The sequence below is a fragment of the Dama dama genome, chromosome 25, assembly GCF_033118175.1.
Source record: "Dama dama isolate Ldn47 chromosome 25, ASM3311817v1, whole genome shotgun sequence".
NCBI classification, from domain to species: Eukaryota; Metazoa; Chordata; class Mammalia; order Artiodactyla; family Cervidae; genus Dama; species Dama dama.
Genome location: NC_083705.1, coordinates 19646000 through 19665185, shown reverse-complemented (window position 1 = coordinate 19665185; position 19186 = coordinate 19646000). Strand labels below are relative to the sequence as shown.

General features: G+C 41.0%; 1 protein-coding gene across 3 annotated transcripts in view; it reads left to right on the top strand.

The window, feature by feature from the left end:
- Positions 1-7312, top strand: part of PIK3R1 (phosphoinositide-3-kinase regulatory subunit 1) — a 92009-nt gene extending 84697 nt beyond the window's left edge. For all 3 annotated transcript variants that reach the window (XM_061129629.1, XM_061129631.1, XM_061129630.1), the window contains 5 exons: positions 703-845; positions 1055-1231; positions 1330-1398; positions 2107-2277; positions 3120-7312. In XM_061129629.1, coding sequence (XP_060985612.1) covers positions 703-845; positions 1055-1231; positions 1330-1398; positions 2107-2277; positions 3120-3309 — 750 coding nt within the window. In that variant the 3' untranslated portion in view covers positions 3310-7312. The remainder of the gene's footprint in view (positions 1-702; positions 846-1054; positions 1232-1329; positions 1399-2106; positions 2278-3119) is intronic.
- Positions 7313-19186: the final 11874 nt, after the last annotated feature.

The following is a 19186-nucleotide window of genomic DNA, read 5'->3' as shown; positions in this document are numbered from 1 at the left end:
AAAACTGTAGCGTTCTTAATTATTAGAATCAAGTGCATGTTATATTCGGCTCCAAAAAAAGACTGTAAAGTGTTTTTTTTCTGGCAGTACAGAAGAGAGATCATCTATTTGTGAATCATTGTTGATTATTCTAGTACTTACTTAACTATATCTCTAAACCTTTTAAATGAAGCCTGTAAGTGTCAGGCTAATAAATTAAGTTGGTTTGACATAATTGCTGATTGCAGAATTCTCTTTAGCGTAAAAGCTAATAACAACTGGAAGTTCTACAGACTTGTCTAATCTCTGAAATGGGGATTTAACCACGATAGGGTAGGTCCTGCTGCAGTGAAAGGTTGAGGCTACATTTACTGCCTTGTTTTCCTAGAGGCTTAATCTCCTCCAGGCCATCACATATCTGGGACCGCCAGAGGGAGCAGAAGGATGCCATAAACTGCTGATAAAAGTGGAATGGTTTTTAAAAAAGATGAAAACTGTAGCAAAGTGTCAAGCCATCATCTTCCATAGACTGGGAAAATTCTCCAAAGGAAATGTGTGCTTCTCTGATACTATTTTAAGGAGTTTTATGAATTAGAGTCCCACCTTGCTAACACAGGACTTAGATGTCAGATGTTCCAATCAATTGTCTTCAGTAATGTCTTGCCATAAGAAATTGTCTGTTGTGAAAGGAATGACCTTGTCTTATTAAAATTTGTGTTGCAGGAAATCCAAATGAAAAGAACAGCTATTGAAGCATTTAATGAAACCATAAAAATATTTGAAGAACAGTGCCAAACCCAGGAGCGGTACAGCAAAGAATACATAGAAAAGTTTAAACGTGAAGGCAATGAGACAGAAATCCAAAGGTTGGTGACCTGGGAGGGTTTCCTTGCCCTTGTGCTTGAGATGACCACAATCCTCTTATGCTGTCTAAAGGTGACCTCTATTTCTGTGAAATGACAGGGAGAGAAAGCATTCTTTACCTGAGGCAAACTGCTGGGAATCAATACTGAAACCTTGGGGGAACTTGCCATGATTCTCCAGGTAATTACAGATGCATCTCTCTTGCCTACAGGATTATGCATAATTATGAAAAGTTAAAGTCTCGAATCAGTGAAATTGTCGACAGCAGGAGGCGATTGGAAGAGGACTTAAAGAAGCAGGCGGCTGAGTATCGTGAGATTGACAAGCGCATGAACAGCATTAAGCCAGACCTCATTCAGCTAAGAAAGACAAGAGACCAATACTTGATGTACGTACTGGAAGTGGGATCCTGCCCGTGCATGGTAGGTAATTGCGAAAATAAAGGATAGGTTCTGAATGCATTTTCTTTTTAAAACTCTTTTCCAGGTGGCTGACTCAGAAAGGTGTTCGGCAGAAGAAGTTGAACGAGTGGCTGGGCAATGAAAACACGGAAGAGTAAGTAGTTAGTACAGATGGGAGGGGGCAGGGCTGTTTTTTTCTTTTGAGGAAAATGCATGACTTGCTTTCTGCAGAGCAAGTGAGAAATGGACTATCTTGTAGGAGAAAATACATCAGTCTCATTACCCAGTATTTTAAAAACGGAAAGTTTAGCAAAGGAGAACATAGATTTATCTGCACCACCTCCCCACCCCCACCCCCTGCATCGGCTGGGGAATAAGTGACACTGTCCATAATGAAGCCCCAGAACCATCTGGAAAATCCCAGCATATTTTGGGAACAGTCAGAGGGGAGTTGGGAGGGAGACAACTGCTGTTTAATATATTTTTAAAGCTCATGTATACCTTTTGTTCCAATTATTTAAAAACTGGCGTTCCTCCTAGTCAGTCAATTTCCTGATCTGAACTGGACAAACAGGATTGTTTAATACCGTCCTCTCTGCCCAGGTAGCTGAGCATAGTTGCTGACTTGAAAACAGGAAGAGTCTCACTTGGTGCTGCTAACTTTGTTCAGGGGGTTGAAGGCTCAACGCGATGAGGAAGCTCAGGCCCGAGGAGCTGGTTGAGGCAGCCCCGTGACCGCCAGCCTGACTCGCTCAGAGGAGAGGCAGGAACTAGGTCGAGGCGACAGGCGGGCTCTGTCTCAGAGGGGCAGGCTCGCGGCCGCCATGTGCACCCCTCTCAGAAACCTCTTCTTCCTCTTTAGCCAATATTCGCTGGTAGAAGATGACGAGGATTTGCCCCACCATGACGAGAAGACTTGGAATGTTGGAAGCAGCAACCGAAACAAAGCAGAAAACCTGCTGCGGGGGAAGCGGGACGGCACTTTCCTCGTCCGGGAAAGCAGCAAGCAGGGCTGCTACGCCTGCTCGGTGGTGTACGTATCTGCAGCCAGCTATCCGTCTACCCTCAGGGAGGTGTGCCAGCCAGCCAGTCAACCTTGGGGGCAAGGGCTTGAAAAAGTTCTCATTTTCAAGCATTACGATAGTGTAGAAGAGGAAATAAAACCTAATATTGGAATATCTAAGCAGGAGTATCTGTTCAGAGGGTCTCGTAGAAAGAAACCTGCTATTCAGGTGGAAAACTGGGGCTCTGGGCGGCAATTCAGCGGCCGTCTCATCACAAGAAGCCTTGTTTTTCTTTTCTCATCTTCAAAATGGAAACAGCCATACTTGCTGTTTCGGGGCTTCCGTCTAGTTAAAAGCAGAGGAGAGTCACGTGGAAGCACCACCGACAGGTGAAGTCCCCACCAGGGACAGGTTAAAACGGTAAGAGAAAGGGCTCTGCTCGCTGTCCCCGCCATCGGTACACCCGAGAGAAGACGTTTTCCTCCGAGGGCCGGTTTTCCTTTGTCTGTCGTCATGGTCTGGGGAGTCCCACGAAGGGGGAGAGGCTGGATCACTAACATTATTTCAGAGAAGCGAGCGGCCTGCGGAAGGGAGAGGCGCTCAGGTATTGTTTTAGCCTGTCATCTCCCTCCATGTAAGCAGAGGGCTACTGCCACAGGAAAGGGAAAAGACCCTGAATGGAGACGAGTCACTAGGAGAATGGAGAGTAGGTGGAGAGGCGTGAGGGCAACGCCAGAGCCGGCGCGCGGTGACCGCCCAGCGGCTCAGTGAGGCCGGGTGCCCCCCCGGGTCGCGCAGGCAGCCCCGGGTGTCCCTTCCGCGCCGCGCTCCCCTCCGCTCACGCGGCCCGTGTGCTCTCTCCCCCACGCAGGGTGGACGGCGAGGTCAAGCACTGCGTCATCAACAAGACGGCCACGGGCTACGGCTTCGCCGAGCCCTACAACCTGTACGGCTCCCTCAAGGAGCTGGTGCTTCACTACCAGCACACGTCCCTCGTGCAGCACAACGACTCCCTGAACGTCACGCTGGCCTACCCGGTGTACGCGCAGCAGAGGCGCTGAAGGGCCGCCCTGCAGCCCGCTCTCGCCTTGACCCCCCGAGGCCTCTGGCCAGCACAGGGCTCCCCTGCAGCCTGACCTGGGACTGAGCTGCGGACACCCAGCCGCCCGTCTGCAGATGGGACTCGAGCCTTCGACCCCACGGCAGGAGGGGGAGACGCACCGCAGGGCCACGCGCCGGACAGCCGCCGTTCCTCGTCTGGAGTGCTTCGTCAGCCTTCCTTTCTTCCCTCTTTCGGTTTCGGTTTTGGTTTTTGTTTTGTTTTGTTTTGTTTAATTTAAAGCCACAACCACACACAAAGAGAAAAAGAAATGCAAAAATCTCTGCGTGCAGGGACAAAGAGGCCTTTAACCATGGTGCTTGTTCGTGCTTTCAGAAGCTTTACCAGCTCGACAGTTGGGACCTTGGAGACCGGAGCAGGGACGGGCTGAAGAGCCCTAGCCTGGGGTCGCTCGGTCCAGCCTGGGTGTTGCCACGCACGGTGGCCCCAGACACACTGCACTGTGGATTATTTCATTTTCTAACGAAATGAACCGATATGTAGCAGAAAGGCACTTCCGCTCGCAGGGAACACGTGAGGGAACGTCTGCTCCGTGCGTTGAGAGGAAATTCTGTTGTAGCAGAGTGCCAGAAAGTGTTTTGTTGACATTCTCAAACCAAGAAGACCCACCAAGAGAAATGGAGCTTCGAAAACAGGACTTCAAAATGACGTTTAGTATATAAAATATGTACATACTATTGGATGACTAACTATCAAATAGATGGATTTGTATCAATACCAAATAGCTTCTGTTTTGTTGTGCTGAAGGCTAAATTCACAGTGCTATGCAATTCTTAATTTTCATTGTTGTTATCTGTTTTAAATGTACCTTCAGAATAAGCTTCCTCTGCCCCAGTTTTTGTTGCTTGAAAATACTGTCCCTGATTTTTTTTTGTTAATATTCATTTTGTTACTCATTTCCTTTTTTTTTTTTTTTTTTTTTTAAGAAATGTACAGGATGCCAGTTTAAAAAAAATGGCTTCAGAATTAAAACTATGAAATATTTTACAGTCTTTCTTGTACAGAGTACTTGGCTGTTAGCCCAAGGTTAAAAAGTTCATAACAGATTTTTTTTTTTTTTTTTGGACTAAATGTTTTGTTGGGCAGTGCCTGATAAGCTTCAAAGCTGCTTTATTCAATAAAAAAAAAAAAAAGATATATGAATATGACAAAGTATCGCTGAGTTCAACAATGTTGTTTCAAGACTTAAGATACGGTACCTGGCAATGTTTGTTTCGTAAAGAATTGTGAACTTCTTGAATCTAGGGAGGGGGATGTAGCAAAGGGTTGTACAAGCGGGGTGGGGGCGGGTTGGCGAGATGGCATGCACTTTCTCTTTCTTGTGATTACGGAGAAGTGGATCACTGCAAAGTGAAGTCTCTTCCCACTTTGATCTGCTACTTACTATGCCCTCATGACAATTACAAACCTACTGGAACGCTAGTTCTTAGGAAGGCAGGCAGGGTCTTCAAGCAGTGCTTATCCTTCTTGGAAACACTGATTTCAAAATATCATTGCTGCATTTAGAAAACCTGTCTCTCTTTAACATCAGACAACCCATTAACAACCAGACAACATCCATTTTAAGAAAAAAGCATGACCTGAAAATGATATTTTTATCCGGATATCTGCTATTTTCCTAGCTTTCCATTCAACTTAGATCAGAAAGCCTCACATGGTCATCATCGTTCCTGCACCAATTGTGGGGAGCTTGTTGAAGTCATGGCCGTTGTGGGAATCATAGTAACAGTCCTCATTCACCCAAATAATTGTATGTGTTATACTTCATTGTGGGGAAGAGGGAGGAATTGTTAGAGTATTCTTTCCAACTTAAGGCAAGAGCAAGAGGCCTCTATCCCCCACTTATGTATGTAAAAGCCTTTCAGTTTAGTGGGAACTGTGCCTACACTGGAAGGAATAAAGGGGAGATGATTAAAATGGAATCTTACAACTTCAGTTCTTCTTGCTCAATGTTAGATTCTCCACAGCTTTGTTTCTCTTTCCTTCCAACTACTGGGGTAAGGGGTTTTGTTTTGTTTTTAATGTTCCTTTGAAAGGATCAGTCCAGCAGCTGACTTAACTGTAGAATGTTGGTTTTTTTTTTTCCTTTTTACATGAAGCTACTCATATCAAGAGCAATAGTCAGTCTTACAGCCAGACTGTCAATCCTCAAACTTGACTGTACTGACCTGACCATCTCCCTTTCATCTCCAGACAATTGATGATTCCCCTAGTTTCTTCTGTGAGTGTCTGCTTTACAACTAACCTTCCATGTCATACAGAAGCCCAGCCATTAGTTAGCAGTAGTTTATCAACTAGGTTTATTGCTTTTTTGATAGCACATCCATGTATATTATTAAGTAACTTTCATTTAATTTCTAAAATATCTGAGATGGAGTATTTTGTGAAAAAGCTACCATTCTGTTCACATTTTTGCTTCAACACTTTGCAAGATGGCACAGTATTAGGCACTTGCCTCATATCTACATCTCATGAGCATAAATGCAGTAGATTTTTCTTTGAACAGCAAAGGCAGAATTCATGATTTCCTATCACAGTGAGTCAACCTTACCTAGGATGCTATGCCTCTGCCCGACGCCTTATTGATCGTGTATAGCACGCCATCACATCTGTCTTTGTAGATGTTTGACCAGCAGGGATCTTTGAGTCCAACCATTCATCTTACAACACTGAGTGGCTTATGAGTATAAATGGATACAGCAGAGGCATTCCTGATACATGCTTGCATCCATGCGTTGATTTTCCCCACCCAGTGTAGCATCCTGAAGGTAAAGGACAGAAGCTGAGCTGCAGAGAGGCTGTGATGGGGCTGTAGAAGGGGGAGCACTGTGACCTGACATTGCACACCAGGGAAAAATCACAACCACGTGGAAAAGGCAAAAAACTTGTTTTTGCAACATCTGACAACTTCATGGCCCTTGATATATGTATATATGTATATGTGCATGGACTGTTTCCAGTACACCTTTCGGCCAAAACAGATCCACAGTCGTTGAGTTCAAGTACATAAAGAGACAATGTCTAGTACAGTTCTTGTATATGTGTATGGGGTTTTTTTCTTTGAAGTTGTTTTGTCTTACAAAGGTGAAAATTGTTTGCAAGTGGAGTGAGAAGTTCATAATTCTTTGGCTTTTTTCTGTTTAAAAGTTACTCCTTTTGGGTAGCTGGTCTACGTGACTCACTGAACTTGGAAATCCTTGTTTTCAGTGTCTCAAGTCAAATATGTTTATGTGAGCTGTCACTGTGGGGAACCAATTGCTTTGTCATATAGCTGGTTATGAACTAGTAACGTGTTGGGGAAGTCCTACTGATGTTCCTTGTTGGGAGAAAAATTCTGCTGGTTCTAACAACTGTGCTTCTGCTATGCATGGTATCCAAGTCAGTTGGAAAGCAGACCCTGAAATTTGAGTTTAGGGTCATTTAAGAAAGGGGCAGTTTATAGCACAATGCCTCACATGAGACAAAGTTCTGAAATGCCAAATTCTTATTTTTTAGAAATCTAGTTAAATCACTAGTATAAATGACTAGTAGGAACAGAATTGGGTTCATTGGAAACACTAACCAACTTAACATTGAGCTTGTCTCCATGAGAGAGCATTAGCTGCCCAGGATGCTGCTATTTTAAAAAAAAAAAAAAAAGGCAAAAATAAAAATAGCTCATTTATACGTGTGTATTTTTTAAAGCTACGATCTGTTCGGTGTTTTTACAAATCTGTTTCTATGACATTGTTAAAATAACGTTGGTCTTTTGACGAGAGGGAGGATGTCATGGTCAGTTGTAATTTTGCCTTTACAAGGCACCTGGGGCGGGGGGGCGGGGGGACTGTGCCTCCTTGACATTTGTTCAAGCTATAGGTTCAATGGAGCTATGTCTTGTTGTTTTAAGTTGCTTTAATGCATTGTATTAGGTCTTCAAACAGAATAAAGGTTGTTTTGAAACTGAAGTCATGGTTTGAAATTTCAACAATCACCAAAGAAATTGTTAAACTCTCTTTGCTCTTTCCGTTAATAATGTTGCTTCTCTTTCTGTAGTCCCCCACCCATCCCGTCACCGTCATTATATTATGTTATCTTTGTCCAGGGAGAAAAATAGGAGTGGTCACATGAATGATGGGTCAGTGTCATTTATGTCATTTCACTATATCCTTAATGATGGAAAGAAAGAGCTCTAGGTAATATCATTTCAAGGCACTGCTCTTAGTCTAAGAAAACGTAATCACTGTCTGTCAATCCCTCCCATTCACTGTCCATCTCCAAAGCTTCAGAATCGTTCTCTAAAAACTGGTTGGTGAAAGTAACCTCTTTGTCCGTCTGTTCTACGGGCTGCATATCTGGGCCAGCCGCAGCACAGGGGTCCTGTGAGGACGGCAGCATGCAAAGGTGACAACGGACCTCTAGACAGGCAACAAAGGTTCGCTCCAGATCCTGCTTTCACATTATAATGTGCTATAGCATCTAGTCAATATATGTAAACCATTCTTAATCTAAGATAACTTTCCCACTTGTTTTGCTTGCTGACTGAAGTTATAATGAGGTCATTCTGCATGCACCTGGCACTCAACGCCTCAGCGCTGTGAGGGTCCCAGACATGCAGGCATGGTCTGGTGACAGCGATGAGAAGGGCACATAGTCATTACAGTCACGGCAACAATGACTAATACACCAAGGATGGCAGTAACTCTTTGGATCCATTTCCTGCTCTGGTCTGTCTTACAGAGAACTCTATACCCAGAATCTCTTGATCTCGGGCTTCTAGGTAGTAAATCTCCCTTGTTTCACTACCTGGGTAGTACATCTAGGTAGTGAATCTCCCAGCTCCTGCCAGAAAGACTCTTGGGGATCTGAGCAGCCTTACTATGTCCCTCTCTCCCTCTCTGTTCCTCTGGCAACAGTGTCTCTTCCCATTTTGTAGTTGCAGCTACAAAGGTGTAGTTGCAGCTTTCTGTTGTTGCTAAACCTCTGGTTTCTCTCAGAACTCCCACTTTGGTTTCTGAGCCAAACCTAGTCTGGTTTCTGTCACCTAATAGCCAGCCCTCTTTATTCAGGCCTTTCTTTAAGACTAGATTTCACTTCTTTTTTTCCCGATTGCTCTTTGATTGATAGACCAAGTGACTATTCTCCATTTAAACTATGTATGTGTTATCTGATTTAATAATTCTTTCACAATGATGAGTTAGAAGACAATATCTCAGGGGGGGAAACTGAAGTATTGAATCTAGGTGACATCCAAGGTCATGCAGCCATATGACCACAGAGTCCCCAGGCAGTCTGACTCAAGCTAGAGCTCTTCACAACTAAGTGCTGGAAAAGGCACTCGGAAGTTCAGAGAAAAGTTCACTGGGTGGTCTTCCTGCTGGGGGATCTAACCATATGGCTCTCAAACGGTGGAGAGTGTACAAGCGGCACATAATGAATGGCAAGAAATGGCATGGGTTTGCTTTAGACCAGTGGTTCCTCCAGTGCGGTCCCCAGACCAACAGCATTAGCATCAGAACCCCGTGGAAACCTGTTAGAAGTGTCTATATAAGGGCCCCACCCCTGACCTACTCACTCAGAGTGAGGCCAAGAAATCAGTTTCAGGAAGTTCTCTGGGTGACGTTAATGTATACTAAAATTTGAGAATCACTACTTAAGATCACCAGATAGCTGAAATAGTGCTTCTTATATTTTAATTAGAAGTCACTACCATTAATGAGTGATACGTAGTCTTACTTTATAATTTGTGTTCATAGCATAGACTCTATATAGGGATGATAATAGGTCCATTTACAGCTTAGGAGGTCTAGCTAGGTCAGCTCTTTCTTTAACCCAGCTGTAGGAATTTGACCAACTCCATTTATCTGTCTAGACCTCCAATTTACACCTGTGAAGTAAGGTTATGAGAAAGTCCAGAAAGTCTTCAGGACTCCTAGAGCACATGTTGTGTATTTAATGAAACAACTCAGTTGCCCAGTTCTCCACTTAGAGAATTTTGCCAAAATTATAACCCTCAACATGACTGTGACTATAGACCACTAAGATTGTAGTACGGCCCTTTATCTGTAGCAATGGCCAAGAAGCATTATAGCAAAATTAGAATCCTCTTACCTTGTTCATATCTTAACACTACACTTCAGATGAGTCAAAATGGGAAGCCTAGTTCTTGATAATATGATGAAGAATACAGTTGGAGATGGCACTTTGTCCATCTATCTAAACCACAAGACCCTGAGTCAGAGAACTTGGCCTACCAAATCTTCTGGACATGGTTGGAGTTAGGTAAGTATAGTAAGACTTGATACTGTGTCAACTGAAAAAAAAAAATTTTCCCCCTCAGACTTGCCCCTTAAAAATGAAAAAGTGTCTAAAAATAAGAATCCTGTAAAGACTTAAATGTACAAGACCTGAAACCATGAAACTCCTAGAAGAAAACAGGGGAAAAGCTCCTTGGTATGGGTCTTGGCTATGATTTTGGATCGGACACAAAGCACAAATGACAAAATCAAAAATAAACAAGACAGACTTGTCTCATCAAACTAAACAGCTTCTGCACAGCAAAAGAAATAATCTACAAGATGAAAATACAATGAACAGATGGGAAAAATATTTGCAAACCACATATTTTATAAGAGGTAAATATCCAACATATATAAAAAATTCACACAACGCAATAGCAGAAAGCCCTACAAATAATCCAAATGAGCAAGAGACTTGAGTAGACATTTTTAAGGTATTCAAAAGGCCAAAAAGCACATGGGAAAAATGTTCAAATCACTAGTCATTGGGAAATGCAAATGAAAACCACAAGCTGTCCCCAGAACGGCTATTATCCATAAGTGATGTCACCCAAATGGTGACATAGGTGACTCCTGATTTGACTTCCCCTCACATGAGGAACAATTTACACCTATTCATGGACGAGACACAACTGAGAATCCCAGAACAAGGGAGGGAGGGAAGCATGCCCCTGTGCTTCAGTAGTTGTCCCAGTCAGCAGCTTTGCCCATCTGTAGAGCCAAGCCAATGGCCCAGTTTGGCTAAGGATACAGGTCTATCTGATTCAAGTCCCCTGTGGAAGAGTTCTGCCAGCCCTGGAGCCTGGTCTGCTCACACCCAGGCAGAAAAGCTGAGTCACAGGTCTACCAGCTGCAGAACATGGCTCCCATCCCCATATGACAGGAAGGGCTGGTGAGGACATCTGGAAGCTGTGAAACCCAGCAACACTCAAACTGAGAGGCAGGTGGACAGAGCTGATCACCCTCAGTGAATCTAGTGGACCTGTTCAGCCAAGAAACTTGTGGCACACATCTCCGTGAGTCAAGACCACAAAGAGCTTTTGTGGCTTTGGAGCAACTTTTCTCAATGTGCCCAGGCAGGGAAACAAATTCATAGCCCTGCTCATTGCTGAAGACAGCCTTCAGCCTGTCTGACCAGGGAATCTAACCAGAGCACACAGGATGCTGCATAGCCCATCCAATAATCCTACTTATATGGGAACTTCAACAGAGAGCATACCCCATGCTTTCTCTGTCTCCAGAGCAAAACTGGTGACCAAAATATTCAGTGCACAGTGTTGCCTGATTCAGGTCCAAAACAATGAGCTGTGCAGGCTATGAGTCCCATCCTGCTGCCCTGCCAGGGAAGGGAAGCTAATCCATAGCCCCACTTACTCCTGAGGACATTACTCAGTCCCTGCCATCTAGTAAACATGACCAGAGAATCCATGCAACTGTGCAGCCCATCCTAAAGCATCATGTGGGCAAGTAACCAAGCTAGCAGTCTTAGCCAGCTGTTCTCAGGCAGTGGCCCATGACCCCACCCCTGACCTCAAAGCTCAAACTGCTGCCTCACTCCAAAATAGACCGTAATAGCAGGCTCAGCCTGCCCAAGGTCATCACCAGGATCCCTGTCCAGAAACCCAATCTGAACTAACTGGTGAAGAATTATCTCTATCAAAATGTACACACAATGTCTGGAAGAGGAGGCTACATACTCAAATGCACAGATACCAGTGTAAGAAATCAAAAAAATGAGGTGAATGTCATACCACCAAAGGAAACTAAGAAAGCCCTAAGAGCTAACCCTAAAGAAATAGAACTCTGAATTGTCAGAATTTTCAGAATAATTCTCCTAAAGAAGTTTAATGAACTGTAAGGCCACAAACTAAACGAAATTAGGAAAATCACATGACCAAAACATGAACTTCAACAAAGAAACAAATCATTAAAAAAGACATCCTAGAGCTGAAAAAAGTGAGGATTCAATAGAGAGCTTCAAAAATGACTCAATCCCATAGAAGAATCAGTGACTTGGAAGACAATATATTTGAAATTAACCAGTCAGAAGAGCAACAAGACAAAAGAAGAGAAAAAGAGTGAAAAATGCCTACAGGACTTATGGGACACAATGAAAAGTAAAAATATTCATATTATGGGAATTCCAGAAGGAGAAGAGAAAGAGAAAGGGACAAAGTCTAACTAAAGCAACGACAACTGAGAAGTTCCAAAACAGAAATAGATGTCCAGATTCAAAAGGCCCAGAAGACCTCAAATAGGTTGAACCAGCACAGGGCGTCACAGAGACACAATATAATTAAATTATCAAAAGACAAAGAGCAGCAAGAGAAAAGAAAGGAATTACATACAAGGGAATCCCTATAAGACAATCAACCACATTCTCAACAGGAACTTTTCAGGCCAGGAGAAAATGGGATGACATAGTCTACATGAAAATGAAAGTGAAAGTTGCTCAGTCATGTCCAACTCTTTGCAAACCCATGGACTATACAATGCATGGAATTCTCCAGGCCAGAACACTGGAGTGGGTAGCCATTCCCTTCTCCAGGGGATCTTCCTAACCCAGGTATCGAACCCAGGTCTCCCACATTGCAGGCAGATTCTTTACCACATGAGCTACCAGGGAAACCCAATATGTAGACTATTTTTCTACATATTGAAAGATAAAAACAGTTGACCAAGAATTCTACACCTGGTGAAGCCATCGTTTAGAACAAAAAGAGTAATACAGACTCCCGAACAGACAAAAGCTGAGGGAGTTCATTACCACCAGAACTACCTTCCAAGATATGCTAAAGGTAGCTCTTTGAGTGGATTAAAAAATGCTAATTAACATCATAAAAACAAAATTGGGAGAGAAAATGGCCAAGTAGAAGGACATCAGCTCACCTGCTCTCACATAAACACCAAAATCACAAACAACTGTTGAATAATCATTGATTAAAAAAACACTGGAACCTATCAAAAGACATATCCTACATCCAAAGACAAAGGAAACTACAATGAGATGGTAGGAGAGGCACAGTCTTTGATAAAATCAAATCCCATAGTCACCAGGTGGGCACCCTCAAACTGGGAAATAGTTATATCACAGAGGTTCTCTGATAGGAGTCAAAATTCTGAGCCCCACACCAGGCTCCCCAGCCTGGGAGTCTGGCAGTGAGAGGAGGAGCCCTCAGAGCAGGTGGCCTTGAAGGTTAGCAGGGTTTGGTCATAAGAATTCCACCAGACTGGGGGAAACAGAAACTCTACTCCTGGAGGGCACACACAAGATCTCATGTGCACCAAGACCAGGGGAAACAGCAGTGACCTCATAGGAGGCTGGGTCACACCTACCTGCTGGTATTGGAAGGTCTTCTGCGGAGGCTGGTGGCATCTGTGGGACAAAGACGCCAGTGGCTCTAGTTCTGGGGAGTACTCACTGGCATGAGCCCTCTCAGGGCCACCATTTTCTCACCAAGACACTGCCCCACCCAAAAGCCTGCAGGCTCCAGTGCTGGGATGCCTCAGGCTAACAGGGCAGAAATATAGCACCACCCACCATCAGACAGGCTAGCTAAATTCATCATGAACCCACAGCTGTCTGCTAAACACACCCCTTGATATAGCCCTGCCCACCAAAGAAACAATACCCAGCTCCATCCACGAGTGGGCAGGAATAAGCCCCACCCACCAAGAAGCCTGCACAAACCTCTTAGACCAGCCTCACCCATCAGGGGCCAGAGAACAGAAGAAAGAAGAATTACTACACTGCACCTTGCAGAATGAAAACCACAATCATAGAAAGTTAGACAAAATGAGATGGCAAAGGATTATGTTCCAGACAAAGGAACAAGATCTAACCCTAGGAAAACAATTAAGTGAAATGGAGATAGGCAATCCACCCAAAAAACAATTCAGAATAATGATAGTAAAGATAATCCAAGAACTCAGGGAAAAAATGGAGGCACAGACCAAGAAGATATAAGAAATGTTTGACAAAGAGAAGATCTAAAGAACAGACAGAGATGAACAATACAATAATTGAAATGAAAAATAATACTAGAAGGAATCAATAGCAGAGTAAGTGAGGAAGAAGCACAGATAAATGAGCTGGAAGACAGAATGGTGGAAATCACTGCTCTGGAACAGAATAAAGGAAGAAGAATGAAAAGAAGTGAGGACAGTATTAGAGACTTCTGGGACAATATAAAATGCACCAACATTTGCATTATAGGGGTCCCCACAAGGAAAAGGCAAAGAGAAAGGACCAGAGGAAATATTTGAAGTGATAATAGCTGAAAACATCCCTAACATGGTAAAGGAAACAGTCACCCAACTCCAGGAAGCACAGGTCCCAGGCAGAATAAACCAGAGGAGGAACATGCCTAGACACATAGTAATCAAACTGATAAAAATTAAAGAGAAAACATTAAAAGCAACAAGGAAAAAGCAACCAATAACAAACAAGGGAATTTCCACAGGGTTATAAGCTGATTATTCAGCAGAAATTCTGCAGGCCACAATATATTTAAAGTGATGAAAGGGAAGAACCTACAACCAAGAACATTCTACCCAGCAAGGCTCTCATTCAGATTCAATGGAGAAATCAAAAGGTTTACAGATAAGCAAAAGCTAAGAGAATTCATCACTACCAGAAGAGCTTTGCAACAAATGTTAAGGATCTTCTCTAGGAGAAGAAAAAGCCACAACTAGAAAGAAGAAAATTATGAATAGAAAAGCTCATCTGTAATGGCAGGCATACAATGAAGGTAGGAAATCATCCACACACAAATATAACATCAAAACCAGCAACTGTGGGATATCCCTGGCAGTGCAGTGGTTAAGACTTCACGCTCCCAATGCATGGGTTACAGGTTCAACCCCAAGTCAGGGACTAAGATCTTGTATGCCACACAGCATAGCCAATAAATAAATACATAAAAGTAAATAAAAAATAAATAAAACATAATTTAAAATAAATAAAAGTATTTAAAAAAAAAAACAATTGTGAAAAGAGGAGAGTAACCAATTCAGGATATTGGAAATGCATTTGAAATTAAAAGACCAGCAACTTAAAATAACCTTGTGTATCTGTATCTATCTATTTGACTCATATATCAAAACCTCATGGTAATCACAAACCAAAAATCTATGGTACAAACACACACAAACACACACACACACAAGAAATTCAAACACAACAATACAGTTAGTCATCAAATCACAAGAGAAAAGAAGAAAAGAGAAAGGGAAGAAAATGACCTACAAAAACAAACCCAAAACAATCAACAAAATGGCAATTACAAAACATGTATTGATAGTTATCTTAAACATAAATACTGTAATGAAAAGATATAGACTGGCTGAATGCACACAAAAATAAGACCCATGTGCATGCTTTCTACCAAAGACCCACTTCAGATCTAGGGACACATACAGACTAAAAGTAAGGAGATACAAAAAGGTATCCATGCAAATAGAAGTCAAAAGCAAGGTCTAATAGCAATATTCATATCAGACAAAATAGACTGTTACAAGAGACAAAGAACACTACATTATGATCAGGGGATCAATCTAAAAAGAAGATATAACAAGTGTAGATATATATATGCACCCAATATAGGAGCACCTTAATATATAAAGAAAATACTAATAGCCATAAAAAGATTAATCAACAGTTACACAATAATAGTGGGGGAACTATTATTGTACACTCCACTTTAATCAATGCACAAATAATCCAGAGAGAAAATCAATAAGGAAACAGAGGCCTTAAATTGCACATTGCACCAGATAGGCTTAATTGATATTTATAGAGCATTCCATCCAAAAGCTGCAGAATACACCTTCTTCTCAAATGCACATGGAATATTCTCGAGGCTTGATTACATGCTGCGCCACAAAGTGAGCCTTGGTAAATTTAAGAAAATTGAAATCGTATCAAGCATGTTTTCTGACTACAATGCTATGAGATTAGAAATCAAAAACAAGAAAAAATTGTAAAAAAACACAAACATGGGAGGCTAAACAATATGCTACTAAACAACCAATGAATCACTGAAGAAATCAAAGACAAAAATCAGGAAATAACTACCGATAAATGAAAATTAAGGCACAATGATCCAAAACCCTCCAGGGTTGCAGCAACAGCAGTTCTGAGGAGGAAGTTTATAGCAATACAAGCTTACCTCCAGAAACAAGAAAAGTCTCAAGCAATCTAAACTTACTCCTAAAGCAACAAAAGAAAGAACAAGCAAAAACCAAAGTTAGTAGAAGGAAATAAACCATAAAGTTTAGAGCAGAAAAGAAATGAAATAGAGATGAAGAAAATAATAGGAAAGGTCAATGAAGCTAAAAGTTAGTTCTTTGAAAAAATAAAATGGATAAACTTTCAGCCAGACTCATCAAGGAAAAAAAAAAAAAAGTAGAAGGCTGAGATCAATAAAATTAGAAATGAAAAAGGAAAAGATACTATTGACTCTGCAAAAATACAAAAGATCATAAGAGACTACTACAAGTAACTCTATGACAATACAATAGACAACCTGGAAGAAATAGACAAATTTTTAGATGAGTACAAGCTCCCAAGAAGAAATAAAAAATACTAACAGACCTATCACAAGTACTGAAATTGAAACTGTGATTTAAAAGCTTCTAATAAAATCCCAGAACCAAACAATTTCATGGTTGAGTTCCACCAAATGTTTAGAGAAGAGCAAACATCTATCCTTCTGAAACAACTGCAGAAAGCCTTCAGAGGAAGGAACGCTCACAGACTCATTCTATGAGGCCACCATCAACCTGATACCTAAACCAGACAAAGACATTACAGGAAAAGAAAACTACAGGCCACTATGTCTGATGAACACAGACACAAATATCCTCAACAAAATACTAGCAAACAAAATCCAGCAACTTGGCTTCAGTACAAACCTTATCATATTGCCAATGGTATTTTTCACAGAACTATAACAAAAAAGAAGGAAATGGCAACACTCCACTATTCTTGCCTGGAGAATTTCACGGACTGAGGAGCCTGTCAGGCTACTGCCCATGGGACTGCAAACAGTCAGACATTACTGAGCAACTAACTCACTTAGAACAACAAAAAAAATTTTTTTTTTTGCATGGAGACACAAAAGGTTTGAAATAGCCAAAGCAATCCTGAGAATGAAATATAGAGCTGGAGGAATCAGATTCCCTGACTTCAGACTACAAAACAAAGCTACAATCATCAAATCATTATGGTACTGGCACAAAAAATAGAAATATAGATCAATGGAACAGAATAGAAAGCTGAGAAATAAACCCATGTATCTATGGTCAAATTAATCTAAAATGTAGGAGGCAACAATATACAGTGGAGAAAAGAGAGTCTGTTCAATAAGTGGTGCTGTGAAAACTGCACAGCTACTGTAAATGAAACTAGAACATTCTCTAAAACCATACATAAAAATAAGCTCAAAACAGCTCAAAGACCTAAATGTAGACAGAACACTCCCTGACATAAATCACAGCAGTATTTTTTTGGATCCACTCTCTAGAATAATGGAAATAAAAACAAAAATAAACAAATGGGTCCTAATTAAACTTAAAATCTTTGGCACAGCAAAGGACACCATAAACAAAATGAAAAGATAACCCACAGAAATGGGAGAAAATATCTGCAATGTGACAGACAAGGGGGGTTAATCTCCAAAATTCACAAGCAGCTCATATAGCTCAAGATGAAAAAGACAAACAACCCATTCAAAAAAAATGGGCAGACCTAAATAGACATTTCTCCAAGGAGGACATACTGATGGCCAAGAAGAACAGGAAAAGATATCCAACATCACTAATTACTAGAGAAAAGCAAGTCAAAATGAGGAGATACTTCACACCAATCAGAATGGCCACCATCAAAAAGGCTACAAACAATAAATTCTGGAAAGGATGTGGAGAAAATGAAACCTTCCTACACTGTTGGTGGCGATGTAAGTTGGTATAGCCACTATGAAGAAAAGTACAGAGCTGCCTTAAACAACTAAAACTAGAGCTACCATATAATCTAGTAATCCACTCCTGGGCATGTATCTGGAGAAAAACATAAAAAAAGACACATGCCATCCAATGTTCACCGCAGCATTGTTTACAATAGCCAAGCCAGAAGCAACCTAAATGTCCATTGATAAAGGAATGGATAATGAAGATGTGGTACATATATATAATGGAATATTATTCAAGTATAAAAATAATGAAATAATGCCATTTATAGCAACATGAATGAACCTAGAGATTATCATACTAAGTGAAGTAAATCAGACAAATATATGATATCTCTTACATGTGGAATCTGAAAAAAAGATACAAATGAACTTATATACAAAACAGAAACAGACTCACAGACATAGAAAACTAACTTATGGTTACCAAAAGGGAAAGGGTTGAGGGATAAATTACAAGTGTGGGATTAACATATACACACAGGGCTTTGTATATTAACATATACAAAATAGGGCTTCCCTGGTGGGTCAGACATTAGGGTTTACTCTCTAAGTAACATCTAACCTTACAACATTGTAAATCAACTACACTTCCATAAAAAAGAAATTAATTAAAAAATACATTGAAATATCACTTCATACTTAGTACAGCCATCCTCAAATAGAAAACTGAGAATAAATGCTAGCAAGGATGTGTACTGTTGGTGAGATTATATACTAGTGCATTATGTACTAGTGAGGATAAAAAAAAAAATTAAAATTACCATATGATCCAGGAATTCCACTTTTGGGAATATATACAAAACTAAATAACAACATGAACTTGAAAAGATATCTTCACTCCCATGTCATAGCAGTTACTTAAAATAACCAAGACATAGAAATCACGTAAGTGTTCACTGATAGATGAATGGATAAAGAAGTTGTGATACATATACATATATATTATGCACACATATCTAGTGTATATAATGGAATATTATTTAACCATTTTAAAAATTACAAAGAAATCTTGGTATTTGTGATAACATAGGTGGGCCTTGAGGGCGTTAGGCTAAGTGAAGTAAGTCAGACTGAGAGAGACAAATCCTGTATGATTTCTCTTATTCGTGGACTCTAATAATAAAAATAAAAAACAAACTCACAGAAAATGATCAGATATGTGGCAACCAGAAGTGAAGGGTAGGGGGAGGCAGAATTGGAGGAAGGTGGTCAAAAGGTACAAACTTCCACTTATAAGATGAATAAGACAATTAATGTACATGATAATTATTGTTAACATTGCTATATGGTATGTATGAAAGTTAAGAGAGTAAATTCTAAGAGTTCTCATTACAAGGAAAATAATTTTTGTTTTGCATTTTCTTTTTATCTATATGTGATGATGGATACTAACTACATTTATTACAGTAATCATTTCCCATTATATATAAGTCAGGCCATTATCAGTTCAGTTCAGTTGCTCAGTTGTGTCCGACTGTTTGCGAATGGCCACTATCGAAAAGATAAGAAATAACAAAAGCTAGGGAGGATGTGGAGAAAAGGGTACATTGTTAGTGGGAATGTAAACTGGTGT